The 17881-nt window shown below is 43.0% G+C and overlaps 1 protein-coding gene across 1 annotated transcript in view; it reads left to right on the forward strand.

Annotated features, from left to right (window-relative positions):
- The window catches only part of STON2 (stonin 2), a 78581-nt gene extending 63138 nt beyond the window's left edge, over window positions 1-15443 (forward strand). The window contains exons 5-7 of the mRNA XM_065404316.1: window positions 4980-6818; window positions 13014-13216; window positions 15281-15443. Coding sequence (XP_065260388.1) covers window positions 4980-6818; window positions 13014-13216; window positions 15281-15364 — 2126 coding nt within the window. The 3' untranslated portion in view covers window positions 15365-15443. The remainder of the gene's footprint in view (window positions 1-4979; window positions 6819-13013; window positions 13217-15280) is intronic.
- Window positions 15444-17881: the final 2438 nt, after the last annotated feature.

Below are 17881 nucleotides of genomic sequence, written 5' to 3' on the forward strand. Positions count from 1 at the left end.
TCTTAAACATTTTAAAAACCTTATTTACTTTACATACAACAATAGTTTAGTTATATATTATAGACTTATAGAAAGAGACCTTCTAAAAACATTAAAATGTATTACTGGCACGCAAAACCTTAAATTAGAATCAATAAATGAAGATTCTACTTCTGAAAGGTTGCCGACCCCTGATCAAGTGACTCTAGTCCAGGGGTGTTAAGGCTGTATCCCTACTTTGAACTTTAGGGTACAAATGTAGGGGCCTGCATGAAGACTTTTAAGCTTAACTACCAGCTTAGTTTTGGTCCACTGCCACGATCCCAAAGCTAATTTTCTTTCCTGGGTAGCCTTGAGAGACCTTCACCAATTCCCTGGTGAATACAGATCCAAACTCCTTGGATCTTAAATAAGGAGAAATTGACCCTTCCCCCCTCCTTCCTTTCACCAACTTCTGGTGAATACAGATCCAAACCCCTTTTGGATCTTAAAACAAGGAGAGATTAATCAGGTTTTTAAAAAGAAGGCTTTTAATTAAAGAAAAAGGTAAAAATTATTTCTGTAAAATCAGTATGGAAAATAACTTTACAGGGTAATCAAACTTAAAGAGCTTAGAGGACTCCCCTCTGTCTTAGGTTTAGAGTGTAGCAAACAAAGATAAGCACTTTAGTAAAAGGTACATTTACAAGTTGAGAAAACAAAGTAAATTTAAGACGCCTTGCCTGGCTTTTACTTACAATTTTGAAATAAGAGAGACTTGTTTAGAAAGATGGGGAGAACCTGGATTGATGTCTGGTCCCTTTCAGTCCCAAGAGCGAACAACCCCTTAAACAAAGGACACACACAAAAGCCTTTCCCCCCCGAAGATTTGAAAGTATCTTGTCCCCTTATTGGTCCTTGGGGTCAGATGTCAGCCAGGTTACCCGAGCTTCTTAACCCTTTACAGGTAAAAGGATTTGGAGTCTCTGGCTAGGAGGGATTCCATAGCACTGTACACAGGAGAGCTGTCACCCTTCCCTTTATAGTTATGACAAGGGGTCTCAAACTCAATTTACCTTAGGCCAGTGCCAGACCTCAAATCCTCCCAGCAGGCCAATAATATCACTGAAGATGGTGTTCAGAAAAGAAAACATTTATATTGTATTTTTTATTTTGAATTTCTTAGAAATAATAAAACTGTCATACAACTTTATACAATTCTTCGCTTGTCAGAGAGTTTTTAGTGTTTGCCAGACACCTGGCAAAGCTTCAGTTCTGTCAGTTTGTTGATGTTTGGCCTCAGTGACTGAGCAGTTGAAACCTTCAGGATTGCAGCAAGGTGTGCATCAGATAGTTGTGTTCGGTATTTTGACTTGTTTATATTCATTGTGGAAAAAAGTGACGCTACCTCCATGGCTGACTCTGCCTGGCAACTAATGATGCTGCCTCCATGGCTGACTCTGCCCTGTGACTAGTGATGGTATCTCTATCCGTCTCCCCCAGCCAACGGGAGCTGCGGGGGGCGGCGCCTGCAGCAGACATTGCTGGCAGCGTGGCTGCATGCATCTCTCCTCCACGGGCCGCAGATGGCCCGTGGGCCGGGACTTTGAGACCCCTGCTCTAGTCTAATTGTAAATGGTCCATGTATTGGAGCTTCCACACCACTTCCCTTGGGAGTCTATTCTACAGGCTAGCACATCCAGTTCTCAGGAAGCTTTTCCTGATATTTATCCTACCTTATCTTTTTCTTAATATTATCCCCCTCCACTTAGTTATAACCATAGAGCCCAAGCTAAATAATTTCTCTCCCTGGCCCATGTTTACATTCTTCAAATATTTGTAGACAGTGATAATATTCCCCCACCCTTTAGTCCTTATTAGCCAAGCTACGCCTGTTTAGCTCTCCTCATCAGTGTAATTCTTCCAGCCCTTAAACAATATTTATTCTTCTTCTCTGAACTCCCTCCAGTTTAGCAACTGAACACTGTATTTAATTTGATTTCAGAGTAGGATAAAGACGGCCTATTGCCTCCCAGCTCCATGATGTGATCTCTTTACAGAGGACCGGAATCAAATACTAATTTGCTCTGGTTTCCTCCTAAAATAAAATAATCAAGTCACTTAAAGTTATAAAACTACCATTTTTTAAAAATAATTTTGGCTGCATTTTTAGGCTCCTGTATCACAAAAGCAGCTTTGTTTTTAAAAAATCCTGCTTATACCCTGTGGGAAAACTCTGACAGATGTTCTTTTTAGTGGGAGTGCTGCCTGCATTGCTTTCATATGAAATCAGGATCTCTATTCGTCTGCCACTCGCCACCCACCTGAAGTCCTAATCCTCTGTGGTATCACAGTTGGTTTCTGCAAGGCTGTGATACCACAAAGGATGGATTATGACCTTAGATGGGAAATAAGTCTCAGGACCAGGTGAGCTCATAAGAAATAAAGACCCTGTTTGAGTGTAAATGTCACCAGTCATAAAAGAAGCAAGAAATTCTATGTCCAAGATTACTGGAAAATTGTAAGCCTCTTCACTACATCTTTATACTCCCCTTGCTCTTTCTCCAAGCAGCTATATGCTTGCTGGCTGGCCACTGAGGAGAGAAGCTACTTATAGAGAGGTTTAGCAGTGTGGGACTGGGGACTAGAGAGCAGAAGGCCAGTTCCCACAGAGGTCAGTTTTGTACTTGGTAATTTAAAAAAAAAATGCTTTGGAGCTGGTTTGGGGGAAGGGTGTGGAAGTGAAAGTCACTCTTTCCCCCAAAATCCATGTATAGACCTGGGGCGGAAGCTTATTGAGGGAGCATGCAGGATCTACCACCCCTCCCAGGAGCAGGAACTGTGGTTAGGATTTGTATAAGGCTTGGTCTACACTAACCCCCCAAGTCGAACTAAGGTACGCAAATTCAGCTACGTTAATAACGTAGCTGAATTCGACATACCTTAGTTCGAACTTACCGCGGTTCAGACGCGGTCCACACGCGGCAGGCAGGCTCCCCGTCGACTCCGCGGTACTCCTCTCGCTGAGCTGGAGTACCGCAGTCGACGGCGAGCACTTCCTGGTTCGACTTATCGTGTCCAGACCAGACGCGATAAGTCGAACCCAGAACTTCGATCCCCAGCCGCCGAACTAGAGGCTGGGTGTAGACCAGCCCTAAGAGTTCCATCTTATGTGCAAAGCTAAGACTAAGACCTGGTTGAATGTGCAGGGTGAGGAGGAAATCTCCTGATAAACTGAGATAGTGACTCTTTCTTTTATAAAGCACTTCAAGATATACGGAAGAAAAACATTGTATCGTTATTATTATTATTATAGTTTTATTATTAAACTGGGATCTGAAAAGCTAGTTGGATTCTTTCTTCTTCATACACAATCACCAGTGATCATGATGATAATGCTATAACGTGTTCCATATGTAGATCTCAAAGTATTTTATTTTACAAGGTTGGGTAAGTGTCATTATCCCTGTGTACCGATGGCGTAACGGAGGCCCAGAAATGTGAAGTGACCCAGGGTCACATAGTCGCACAGCCAGAACTGAAACCAAGGTCAACAGTTGGAATCTAAATTTAGCTCTCAGATTTTGCTGATATGGGTGAGGCAGATGGGAATCAAGCTCTCTCCTTCAAGGGGATGACAGCACTTTAAATGCTTGGTTTTGTCTGTGCAGTAAGCAGATGTGACACAGAAGTTGCCCAGAGTGCAAACATAGGGAGCACCTAAGTGTGGTTTTTACAGTCTCTTTTCTTGCACTTCAGAGCAATGAGTTTTGCAAAGTACATAATCTGCATTTTGATGCAAATTTAAGAGGTAAGGATGTTGACATTTCTGTATGTTAAGTATGGTGCAGCAGCAGATTATAATTCCAGACAGGATGCCCATCTTTGAGAGCAGCTTCTGTGATCCTGCTCTCCAACCCAATGGAGATTAAACGCTTCATCCTCAGAACATTCCCAGTTGTGTGTGTTCTTTATATAAACACCACCACACAATTCACCACCACTGGGAGCATCTATTTGGGAAACATCCAGGACTGGAATAGCAGGGGGTAGTGCAGGTCAGGACTGAAGTGCATTGACAGAGCTGTGTATGGGGAGCTCAGGTCTAGAAAAATAGAAGCTGTTACAGGCCAAGAATGGTGTGTCAGACTAAGAGAATGTGGGGAAAGATTGCACAATACAGGCCTGAAATATGCCTTTCTTTAACCATTCCTACATCATTAGTTCATAGCTTCCCTGAGAAGCACTTCACAGACATCTTAGGGCTGACTGATAATTCTCCACAGGGCAGGCCAAGTAAACAGCCTTGTTGAATGTCTCCTGTGCAATGAATGTCATTCAGGCACCTTTTCCAGTGCTTATGCTCTTTCCCCATGTGCTTTAATGCTAACAGCAATAGAGCAGCCGAAGCACATGGAGATGGAGTGGGAGTGGCAGAAAAAAGACCTTCCACCACTTTTACTCCCTCTTCCCATTGGATTCAACAACCCAAAAGCACATGGGGGAGAGGGAGCAGAAGGGAAAGAACAGAAAGAGAAGGAACAAGAGAGAAATGAGGAAGAGAAGGAACAAAAGAGGAAAAAGGAGAGAGAAGGAATAAAAGGAGAGAGGGAGTAAAGAAGAAAGCTACAAAGAAAAAAAATTACAGAAAAAATGACTGCAATATGGTAGGTGTTTGTTTTCTCTTTTTAGGTTTTGTTTTGTTTGGGAGAGAGGAGGAAGGTACAATCCCTGCTATCATTCCTATTTTCTTCATTTGTCTCCTGCTGCTTCTTTCTACCTTTGTCTCTCTGTCCCTTTGGAGGTGACTGGCACCGGGTCCCTCGGTAACTCTTATCAGACTCTTTGGTCTTTCAGCCAAGTTGTTTGACCAGTTCCCTTGCACAGCATGCGAATTAGCCCATTTTGTACATGCAAACTACGGTGCTCACAAACTTTCTCCTTTAGAGAAAAGAACTAGTTGGCTTCAGACTAATGGACTGAAATTTCCATTTTCTCTCTCTCTCTCTCTCTCTTTAAAGACAATTCCTCGTCTTTCCAAGAAGATGAAGAGGTAGATATGGAGGCTGTCAACTGGCAGCTGAACAGCACCCCCATGAATGGGCACTCTCCAACCCCAACCACAGCTCGTTTCCCCAGCTGGGTGACTTTCGATGACAATGAAGTCAGCTCTGCTTCCCTCCAGAACCTTTCTCCCTTGAAAACAAGCACCCCACCAATAGCAACGCAGACTGCAGATGTGAACTGTAATCTTGCTGCATCCTTTAAGAAGAGGGAGCGCCCCAAGAGCACATTGGTGGACCTCACTAAAGTTCAAAAGCTAGATCTTTCCTCCTTAAGTAGGCTGCCTTCTGTTGGAACACCCCCCTGGAGTGCTACTAATCCCTTCCTGGATGAGTCTCTGAGGGATGTCCAACCCTCACCCATCAACCCGTTCAGCTCATTCTTAGAGGAACGAGATAGGCGTTCCCACAGCTCCTCTCTCTCCAGCGCTCCAGGCCAAAGCCAAAGAGACTCCCTTATTATCCTCTACCAAGAACCTGATACCATCAGCTTTGATGAGTCAAGCAAAAACTTAACCCACACAGATGCTGTCGAGCAGCTCAAGCAGCTCCGGATTGGGGATCCAGATCACCTGAGCAGCCCAACTCTACCTGATGATGACCCCCTGATGCCATTTGAGGTGGATGGCACATTGTTGAACTTGGCCACATCTCAGCCCAAGGATGGCTGGCCAATGATGCTCAGGATACCAGAGAAAAAAAACATCATGTCATCTAGGCATTGGGGGCCAATCTACGTCAAGCTGACTGCGAGCGGGTATCTACAGCTTTTTTATGAGAAGGGACTGGAGAAGCCCTTCAAGGAATTCAAACTTGAGATCAGTCATGAGATTTCAGAGCCCAAGCTCCAAAACTATGATGAGAATGGAAGGATACACAGCGTGCGTATAGACCGCACCATCTACAAGGAGAAAAGGAAGTATCAGCCTAAACCAGCAATCAGCCACGCAGCAGAAAGGGAACAAGTGATAAAGCTAGGCACTACTGATTATGAAGACTTCCTTAGTTTTATCAGCGCAGTTCAGGATATACTAATGGACTTGCCAGCCTCATCAGCAGATCTGAGCACAGTAGGATTAAACTATCAAGAGGAAGAAATCACTGTTGATGTCAAGGATGAGTTTCATGGCATCTTGGCCAAAGGAGACAATAGGATTCTCCAGCATAGTGTGCTGACACATATACATGTTCTCAGCTTCCTTTCTGGCCTCGCAGAATGCAGGCTGGGCCTTAATGACATCCTTATAAAAGGGAATGAAATCGTTGCACGGCAGGATATTATGCCCACCACTACCACTAAGTGGATTAAGTTGTATAACTGCCAGTTTCATTCATGTGTGGACGAGGAAATGTTTAACAGCTCCCACGTTATCCACTTTAATCCCTTGGATGCCTGCCGATTCGAGCTGATGCGGTTCAGGACTGTGTTTGCTGAGAAGACTTTGCCTTTCACTCTGAGAACAGCAGCCACTGTCAAAGGTGCTGAAGTGGAGGTCCAGAGCTGGCTGATGATGTCCACTGGGTTCTCCTCCAACCGTGACCCTCTAACTCAGGTCCCCTGTGAAAACGTGATGGTCCGCTACCCAGTGCCAAATGAATGGGTGAAAAACTTCCGCAGAGAAAGTGTCCTGGGAGAAAAGTCTTTGAAAGCCAAGGTGAACAAGGGTGCCAGTTTTGGATCAACCAGCGTGTCTGGTTCTGAGCCAGTAATGAGAGTAACTTTGGGAACTGCCAAATATGAGCATGCCTTTAATTCCATTGTATGGAGGATAAACCGACTGCCTGACAAAAACTCAGGTGAGTAGAGAGTACTGTGTCTGAGTGGATAAACTTAAAGGAAAGGTATATTTTGGGGGCTGGGGGACATTGGCGTTACATGGTACAGTGGATAAACCATTGTCCTTTTGGAAGGTTCAAAGGGGCATCAGTTGCATGAAATGGCTGGTTGTCTTACTCATCCTAACAGTGGTTTAATGTGTCTCACAAAGAAACACTGTTTTTGACAAAACCATTTTGGTGTAGCCACATGCAAATATGCCTTCCAACCATGGTTTTATCGGTGCATTCTGGGACTCTTGCCTAAGCTTTCCCATAATGCACTACACTGTTTCTGAGAACAGGTACTTTTTGGGTAACTTCCAAATGTAAGGCACTGTATTGTGTAATATCAGGGGGACCAGCTGAATCACTGTAGCTCCAGCCCTTGTGACTTCCTATCCACAATGTTGTAAATTGCACTGGTTCATCAAGACCTGAGACAAAGATCTCATTGCATGTGTTGCAACCAGCGCTCATACACGTACCAGGTATGGCAGTTGTGTGTGGACATAGGGCACTGTGTATACATTACAAGCTAAAAGTATTCCATGCAACAACTTGTGGCTACATCTTTCAACTAGTGTGGACAGGGACTAAGACCTGATTTAACATTTAAAGGGACACTATCAAGGTAAATCTTATAACTTAAAAAACCTGTCCTGCCCTGTATTTTTATAGTTATACCTTTAATTATTAACATTCAAGTAATCTGCAAAATCTAATTTACTTTTTACCACTATTACCATTTGTTCACTTTCTGCCCTTCACCCAGTTTGGGCAGTGAAATTTGACCATCTAGTTTACTTTCTGTTTATAGTGAATTACCCTTTCTGGTTCCCATGCCCTTGGCTAATGCAATTCTTTGCATAAACACTGTTTAAAACACTGACTTGTTCCTGTAGCTGCCTCACTGGGCAGGTTCCTGCATGTACTTTTTCCCTACAAGAGAAGTTCCATGATGCTCCAGACTTGGTCCTTTCTGAGAACATCTGTTCTCATTTGGCAGGAAGGAAGGAAAGCATTGAACCAGGTGCTTCTCACCTTTTGGATCACTTTTTAGCTCAATAAGGAATCCACCACAGAGTACAAACCTGGAGAGACATCACTCTGACAACAAATGAGGCTTGGAGAGTTTACTTTGGAGGAGAGACTAGAAGCGAAGAGTAGGGGGAATAAAAAGAAACATCAGGATGAAAGGCTAATCTCATGTCAATAGCAGCATCCCTGGAAAAAGCCATACTATCAGCCTGACCCTAAACACAAATAATTATGTGCTTGCTAGGAAAATCCCACTGTGCTGCCTGCATGACCCTTCAGGTCGGGATGAAGTTCAGTGACAATTCTTCTTCTCTGGTACCGTCCATCTGAGGATCTCAGTGTGCTTTACAGATGTTACAGGGGGGAAAACTGAAGCCCACAGAGATTAAGCATACGTCTGCGCTTCAAGATGGAAGGTGCAATTTCCAGCTCAAGTTGACATACCCCTGCTAGCTCTGATCAAGCTAGCATGCTAAAAATAGAGTGTAGCCCTGGCAGCGGGAGGGGCTAGCTGCCCCAAGTACATAAACATCCAAGTTGTTAGGCAAGTACTCAGGGCTGCTATCCCTCACACCACCACAACTATGCTCTATTTTTAGTGCACTAGCTCAGTTATTAGCCCAGTCATGTGTCCCTGAGTTGGAATTTACACCTCCCGTTCAAAGTATAGACATAACCTTAAGTGACTTGTCTAAATTCACACAGCATGTCATTAGCAGAATGCGCACAGATTCCAGAATTCTTGACTCTTTTGCCTGCTCAAACCATTAGTGATGCTCCCTTACCCGCTTTCACCTTATGTGAAATGTTAACCCAAGTCTCCAGTTCTTTGTCTTTGTCTCTGTCTGTAACCTTACATCTGCCTCCCAGCAGGGGAGGATGAAGCTGAAATGCAGTCCCTGCTGTTGGGGAGTCTTCCCACACAGTATTGAGCAGTAGTGACACATGGGTGCTAACTGACTGTCTGATACACCTGGGAGGAGGAGGAGTGCCCTGGCTGCAAACAGCCCCTCCTGTCAGGTCACATTTTGATTTGAGGGAAAGGAAAGGGGAGCAAGCATTATGACATGGCCACTGTATCTATGGGAGGTGGTGTGGGCGGGAATCCTAAAGTATTGGTGGAGGTACACCTCTACCCTGATATAACGCGACCCGATGTAACACCAATTCGGATATAATGCGGTAAAGCAGCGCTCCGGGGGGGCGGGACTGCGCACTCCGGCAGATCAAAGCAAGTTCGATATAACGCAGTAAGATTTTTTGGCTCCCGAGGACAGCGTTATATCAGGGTAGGGGTGTATATTTCTTGACAGCACTTATCCCATGGCTCTAGATCAGGGGTAGGCAACCTATGGCATGCATGCCAAAGGCGGCGCGCAAGCTGATTTTCAGTGGCACTCACACTGCCCGGGTCCTGGCAGTTGGCAGAGGCCCTTAGATTGCAAGTTTTTCACAGCAGGGACCACGTTTGTTTTCTCTCAAGTGCATCAGTGGCATTCTATAAACAATCAAACACTAGTTCAAATAAATGAACATTATGTTTGTTGTGATAGTTAAAGACCTTCCTTATTTGTCCTGTTGCCAGACAAGTAGGTTCAATGTTTAGTTTCATTCTCATGATGTTACGCAGTGTCCGAGTTTTTTTGTATTATAGGTGGGGCTAGTTGCACCACCTATCATTTAGGTTGCTTGACATTTTTACATGCCAGGCGTCTTCCTTTGGCTTTTTTTTTTTTTTTTTTTTTTTTAAACTTCAGCCAGAGAGGCATCAGAGAAAGAGGCTAGGGACTCATCGATTGTTTAGCCTATGTTAAAAAATTATTGAGATCTTTCCTCTGAAATGCTCTAGTGACCCCCATGCTTTGAAGCAGGGATTTCAAAGTTGGCAGGGGGTGGTCTTTGTATCAGGGATGTGCCATTTACCATTCACGTGAAAATTCACCATCCCTCCAGATGATTCAGCATGCTCTGCTCTCTCTGGCCAGACAGTTCCACTGGCCTTTGGAGGTGTGGATGTAATGCTGCCTCCTATCCACGTTCGTCTCCCTTTCTGGGGTGTTTCTGCTGACAGAGCCACAACATATACAATGTTGGGAAAGATTCCTTGTCCCCCCTCCCCTTGTGCATCCATGCTGTAGTCAGACACAGCTTGGTCCTTAACCTCTCTGTGCTTCAGTTCCCCCCACCCCAAACAGGAATACTTCCTTACCTCACAGTGGTGGTCTGTGGATTAAATATAGATAATGGGTACAATTTTCAAAGCATCTAAGTCCTGTTTTCAAAAGTCAATGGGACTTAGCCTCATAAGTGACAAGAGGCCCAGATTTTTAAATGTATTTACATATTATTTTTGAAAATGGTACTTAGGGTATGTGTCTACACTGCAATAGGGAGGTGTGTTTGCAGCCAGTGTAGGCATACCTGAGCTAGTTTGTCAAAGCTAGCTCGAGTAACAATAGCCGTGAAGCCGCAGCAGCACCAGCACTTGAGTATGTACTCAGGGTCCAAGGCAGGCGGGGCTATCTCTTGCAGCCGGTCATGCTGCCACAGCTTCACTGCTACTGTTACTTGAGCTAGCTGTGATCTATCTGGATCAGAGCTAGTTTGGATATGTCTACACTAGCTACAATCACACCTGTGGATTGTAATGTAGACATGCCCATAGGCTACATCGACACTGCAGCTGGGAGGTGTAGTTCCCCTCTCAGCTAGATGTATATGCACTACTCTGTTCAAACTAGTGTACTAAAAGTAGCAGTGTGGCCACGGTGGCACAAGCAGCAGCTCGGGCTCACCGTCCAAGTACATACCTGGGATCTTGGACAGGGTGGTACTTAGGCAGTGAGCCCAAGCTGCCACAACTACACTGCTATTTTTAGCACACTAACACAAGCACAGCGCACCGATCTGGGAATCACACCTCTCAGCTGCAGTGTAGATGTAGCCAGAGTCTCCTAAGTCATTTAGATGCTTTTTAAAAATTGTCTGCAAAGTGTTTTGAAGATGAAAAGCCAGAATTAAAGTTCAGCGGTGTTTAAAATATTTATTTTAAGTCCATTTATTGGAAAAAATAAAGTCATATTCTCCTTTTCTTTGCAACACAAGGAACAAATGAGTACAATATTATTTTAACATTTTGGGGGGTTCTTTGTGCTCTTTTAAATTAAACCTTTTCCTCCTCCTCCTGAAGCATGTCCTTTGATAGGCTCTTGACTTAATATACATGGAGAAGGCACAGCCCTTAAACCTTGTGCTCAGGATGTAGTCAACTGGAGTTTTCTTGGAAACCTGCTTCCAGTTGCTTTTCCATTATGGAAGAGCAAAGCCATTCTGGGTCCTTGAACCTTGACCCAAAACTTCCGTCAAGGCATATTTGAAGTCTGTAAAAGTTCAGTTAACACCCTTGTTCTTCATTGTTTTTCATCTATGCACACCCCCGTCCAACTGAAGATGGGAACACCAGTGGATTCTGAAGAACCTGTTTGTGCAGTATTTACTGTACGTTTATACAGTCCTTAGCACAATGGGACCCCAACCTGGCTGAAGCAATATAAAATATTTATTATTGTTGTTTATTATTTATTATTATTAATAATAATAATGATGATGTTATTTCTGGCTTGACCAGAAGCAGCATTTACCTTAAACTTCATTAGGAAGCCTTTGTGCATGATTGAGTAGTGTTTGTGCAGTGCTTTGAAAATACCAAATGCTCTGTGGATGGAATTCACCCCTCTGAAGAGGGACTTGCACAAGGCCTATAAATCCCATTTAAGCTCTATTTTGAGGGCTGAAGTGAGACTCAGAGGTGCTTAGGCATTGTCTAGTGCTGGCTCTCTGCACAGGGGTGAATTTCACCCTGTCAGTGCTAAGAGTTAGTACTATCATTGAAGATACCCTGCCTTGCTTTGCAGGCTCAGTGGGCTAGATATTTTGGAATAAACTCTGGGTGTGCTCATTGTTTGGGTAGTTGTCTGAACTGCTGGTCTTCCAGGGCCCAATCCTGCAAGCCCATCACGTATGGTACTCCCATTCTGCTCCATGTGGAGGGCTTTCAGGCTTCTTTCCACTCTTACTTCACAAACCCAATCTCCTGCATTCCTTTTTAGCTTCTCAGTGTGCATCTTGATCACCTGTATAAAAGGCAAATGCTCCCATAGTGATTGCAAAATAGATGGTTAGAAATTAAACATCACCATGCACAACCAGGTGGCCAGAGTCTTGTTGTGTCATGCATGGATTTGTTTTACTTAGACAAATGTAAGAATAATAATCATGCTTAGGATCAATCTAACACCCTTCAGCCAAGGTTCTCAAAGTGCTTTTGAAAGATACTATCCTCATTTTGCAGATGGAAAAATTGAGGCATAAAGAGGTTAAGTGACTTGCCCAAGGTCACAGTGAGTTGATGACAGGCAGGAATAGAACCCATATGTCCTAATGGTCAGCCTGTGCTCTAATGACTAGACCACACTGCTTTCCAACATGGCAGAGGGGACAGAAAACAAAATGTAATGCTCACAGATCACTACAATTTTAAACTATCACTTACATTGCCCTTTTTAAGGAGTGAGTATTGTGTATGGGGATGGAATAATGAACTAGAAGTTGGAATTCCTGGGTTCTGTTCCTAGCTTTGCCATTGACTTGCTGTGTGACCTTAAAGAAATCATTTAATTTTTTTTATTTTGTTTTCCTATCTATAAAATGGTTATAATATCTAGCTGAAAGGCCAATGTGATCCTCAGATGAAAGACATCATTGGACTGTGTACTGCAAGATCCTGCCTTTGGCTGTGCCCAATACCTGATGCGTCAGAGGAAGTAAAAAACTGCCCAGAGTACACCGGTGCTGTACATGGAAATAGGTTGGAGAATTCCTTCCTGATTCCTGTGGTGACTGGTTTATACCCAGAATTCTCATTCACTGAAGCCACTCTAGAATGATCAACTATCATCCCTGCAGCTTGTTTACTTTAGTCATCTCTGGAAGCTCCAGCTGCACTGTAGCTATTATGACTTCATAACTTACTCAGGCAGATTCTCTGTTTACCCCTGTTTTAAGATGCTTCTTCCTAGGTGTTGCCCTTGTTAATCTTCACAACAGTTTTAAGTTTCATTTTCTCTCTCTTCCCAGCTTCCGGCCATCCCCACTGCTTTTTTTGCCACCTGGAGCTTGGCTCTGACCGGGAAGTGCCTTCCAGTTTCGTCCGCTATGTGGATGTGGAGTTTGACATGCCCACCACTTCGGCGTCCAAAGCCACTGTTCGGTCCATTTCTGTAGAGGACAAGAGTGATGTCAGGAAATGGGTCAACTATTCAGCACACTATAGTTACAAGGTAAAGTGAGCAGCCGGCAGACACTGCGGCTAGCATAGCTGTTGCATGACTCATTTTTCTTTAGATGTATTTAATGCTGGTGAAAGAGATGATTTATCAAGGTGAGACAGAGTCAGAGGTGGGAGCAGAACTCTTGACTCCCAGCCCTGTGCTTAGACAATCCTAACTCATCGCGCTTTGAATTCCTGTATCCATCGCTGCCAAACAAGTAACTGTTGAGTGACACAAGGTTTCCCCATGCTTTTCTGTAGGAGTAGTACACACCTTTCTTTCTAGCTTCAGCAATTTTGCAGGTATTCTAGTCAAAAGTAAATATTTCAGTACTGTTAAATTGTGATGGGCTAATTCCTGAACTGGCATAAATCAGCATAGCGCTATTTGTTTCAGTGGAACTACACCAATGTGCACCAGCTAAAGATGTAGGGTAAAATCTTCAAAAATGCCTACGTCCTGTTTTAGAAATGACTTTCAATGAGACGTAGGCTCCTAAAGGCCAGATTTTTAAAGGTATGTTGGCACCTAAGTATAGTTGGTCCGGAATTTCTCAACACTTTTTTCTTTCTTTTCTTTTGGGGGGTGGGGAGTGAGAAGGGGGCAGATTTGTCAAAACCAAAATTTTTTGTGGAAACGGACCAGTTTTGACAAATCTTTTGTCTGGGAGTTTTCATGGGTCTAGGATGGAATTTCTGGTCAAAACTAGGAGAGATTCCAAAATAACCAATAGCCTGATTCAGAGGGACTTAGAACCTGGGTTTTCCACACCCCAGGCAACTGCCATAACCACTGACCTATAGAGTCAGAATGTGTTTGTCTCTGTTTCAAAGTAGGGAGGGACTAGAGCTTCCCGATTAAATGTCTGTAAGACTTTTTGATATGGGCAAAACAACATATTTTTTCTATAACCTTGTTTTCAGAAACGATGGAACCATTTTTGCTGAAATTTTCTACAACAAATTCAGCCTGAGGCAGATACTTGGCATGTAAAATTTCAGACAAAATGGTTAAATTTAGGCAAAGTTGCTAGCAGCTGAAAACAGGGTTCTATAATGGAAAATGTTGGACAACCTTAACTAAGGTGGTGCTACCAGCTCTGCCTGTAATAAGCCAAGATGGAGTAGAAAGATCCTGGTGTCTATCATCACTCCTTCTGGGAACCTAAGGGAATGGACAGCTAGAGTCTTGGGCATCCAGGACTTTACTATTGTTTTACATCATTTTGCTGGTGCCAGTGTTTGGTAAATCAGAAATACTTAGAGAGCAGGCTGTGGTGTGCCACAGAATTAGGTTTTCAAACACGTTTTAAAAGGGCTTTCTTCTCCCAAGGGTGTTCAGCCCAGCATGTTGACTTTATTTATGACTATGCAGAGATTGAGTGTTTATACACACATGGATCTGAACTGTTTTTATTTTACTTTTGAATGTTTTTAGTGTGTTAAACTGTATATGTTTCATTGTAAAATTTCTGGGATACTGTTGTAGATTGGTGCTATTTAGAAATACAGTTACTATTATTAATTAACAATATCAGATATGATCAAAACAAGAATCTCTAATCTAAATCCCTTTGAATTTCAGGGAGGCTTGGATTCAGATTTTATGATCAAAGTCTTCTGCAATTTTAGATTGTGGGTTTGGATCTAAAACCAGAAGGGGGATGATACCAGTATCAGTTTGACTGTATCCAAAGTCACTCACGGACAGTTCTTTTCATGATGTTTTGATCCCAAGTTGTGAGAAATTGTACAAAATTGCTGTCAGTTTGGATGAAACCACTGAGATCTGCTCAAAAGATTGAAGCATTGTTCAGTCTCTAAACTCTAGCCCTCATGTGACCTCAAACCTGAAATTGAAAACCCTGTACTAAACTTAATCCAGATCCAGAGCCCCATCCTCAGCCCATATCTAATTATAACCTGTGGTTGAGAGCAAGTAATTTCCCAGCCTCTGTGATAATCCAGAAGTTTGTGGCCTGAGAAGAACATAAAATCAGAAGCTGGTTAGAACTTCTTGTTCTTTTCTTTCCTTTTTCAATACAGATGTTTCCCCTCTTTTCTTTCTTGTCAGGTGGAAATAGAACAGAAAAAGAACTTGAATCTTGATCTGAAGGGAGCAGAAATTGAAAATCCCAAGGAATGTGCCATGCAGTGAAGGAAGACTTGTCTGCAAGACCCATGGGAGGAGCAGTAATGTCAACGGACCCAGCTGAAGAGAACTGCAACACATAGCTTCTGCTGTAAGAAGTACAAAGCAGTATTTTTTTAAAAAAATGCTCTTCAGTGTGACTGTGTCTTGAGTTTCCTGGCTCACTATGATCTGTATTTTGGCAGGAGGTTCATTGACGGTTTATTTAGAAGAGCTTAGGGATTTGCTGGAACATTTTAAATTCATCCAATGTATTGACAGAAAGACTTACACTACATTCAAGCCTGCCTTCCTTTCTGCTTCTTCACCATTTACCTTTCTGTACTGAAGTATGTTATGTCGACAACTGCAGCCAAAACAAAAAGCAACCCTGACCTCGCTTACAGTCTTCTCCTATCATTTGAATGTTTTCTTGTAAACTGGTGGTTTGGTCATCAGCAGAGCCTTTCCTTGTGATCTGCAGAATAAAACCTTTTGAGAGCTAAGCAATGGGGGAACTGGGGAACAGCAAGGGGAAAAGTGGTGCATGAAAAGGTCTTTCTTTTATGAAATAGTCAACAGAATAAAAATTTCCCTACATCCAGAACATAGTGAACACCAAGGAAATAAACAACAAATAATATAGCTGATTATCTGACTCTTCCCAATCATCTTTTCTTATCTCATCCTCTAAACCCAAGCACTAAAGTAATGCACATTTTAATAGGATCTTGACTAGTCATGAGAAAAAATCATTTGTTCTTAAGGTTTTCACTTGCTGGTCAGGTTTATGCCATTAGCTTGATTGAACATGTGATAGCTGCTTTTAATAGAGAGTGTGCAGTGGATAGCAGGGATAGAGCAGGGGCATTACTGAGATTAGATCATTCCTGCCTAGAAAGATATCTGAGGGAAATAGATTTTATTTTAACATTTTCCTGAATGGTTAAGTAGACTGGTTACTGGTTCATGTTGTTTGGACAGGAGGAGCTTGTGTTCCCGATACTTTGGAAGTCATTATAAGAAGTAAATGTTGTGTGTTCCTGTCCTTGCAATACAATGTTGCTTTCAGGTTTCATCCTAACAGCAGGGCCGGCTCCAGGCACCAGCTGAGCAAGCTGGTGCTTGGGGCGGCAGATTGTTCGAGGCGGCATTCTGCCCAATCCTAGGGTGGCACGGCCGCTTTTTTTATTATTATTTATTTATTTTTTGTTCCGCTCCGTCCACCCTGTAGAGGGCGGTGGCACGGAGAACCAGAGCGCCCTGCAGGGCAGTCCTCTTCCTTCCCTCCCTGCCGACCGGAGCGGAGCCCTCGCGGCAGGCGGCAGGAGGCGGCGCAGCGGGAGGGGCCGCGTGGCAGCGCCCCCGCTGTAGCCCTGGCCGCCCCCTTCTCTCTCTCTCCCGCCCGCTCCCTGCACCCGCGCTCCGGCCACGCCGTAGGGTTTTTTTGGTTTTTTTTTGCTTTGCCGTTCTGGCCGCCCCGTTTTTTTTGTTTTTGTTTTGCTTGGGGCAGCCAAAAAGCCAGAGCCGGCCCTGCCTAACAGTACTTCCTAATCCAAGAAAGCCTACAGTGTAACAAATGTGTGTACTGTAGACACAATTATCTTTTCAATCACACACTAACTGGGACTAAAAGCCCCTAAAAACACCTCTATCACAGTGAACTAAGGAAACCTCCTCTTAGCTGAAAGTAGTAGCAAGTCCCTCCCTTATCTTTTTCCTAGACCAGACTGTAGAAGGCAAAATCACTCATTCAATACACATTGCAGTTGAGTTGTAAAATGTTTACAATACCTAATTTTTACAGTTGTGTATCTAACCTGTTTGCTCCCCTGCCCAAAAGTAATAGTTTTTGATAAAAGAATAGTAATTTGCTAAATCATTTATCTTTTTAAAGGGATACTGTTGACTTAAATATCATACATTTTAAAAAATCCTTATGGTATTATTAACAACATGCTAATTCATTAAAACAGAGCGACTTTTAAAATTCTACATTTATTTTTCATTATTTGTGCACTTTTTACATTTTGCATTTCACTCAGTGTGGGTCATTGAAAATAGACTTTCATTTTGGTCCCTGGTTACTTTCACTGTCATTTCCATGAACAGTGTTGCTGTGTTCAGGTTCCAAATGCCACACGGGATTATTTACATTTGGACTAAAATTGTTTTCATTAATTTTTTTTAAAAAATCATGAGACCCCTTCTAAGGCCCTCTTTCTATATGCACCTAAATTTTAAGCCTAGAGTAATCTGATGATGTCCTTTTAAAATCAAAATTAAAAAAGAAAGGCTCATCTTTTTCTTTAGGTAGCAATAAGGCTACAGCATCTATGGCAAAAGAACATTTCTAAAAAATAATTCAGGGCCCGATCCTTCAAAGACTTATTACTGGGCATGGAGCTTTCAACTGCAGGTAGTCCTAGTGAAGCCCAAGGGTCAGCTCCAAGCACTTCGTTTCATAGTAAGTATTTGCAGGATCTATCTGTAAATGGGAACACTCATACCCACCTTTGTAAAGCATTTAGGGAGCTGTGGATA

This window comes from Emys orbicularis, chromosome 4 (genome assembly GCF_028017835.1).
Source record: "Emys orbicularis isolate rEmyOrb1 chromosome 4, rEmyOrb1.hap1, whole genome shotgun sequence".
In the NCBI taxonomy this organism is placed as follows: Eukaryota; Metazoa; Chordata; order Testudines; family Emydidae; genus Emys; species Emys orbicularis.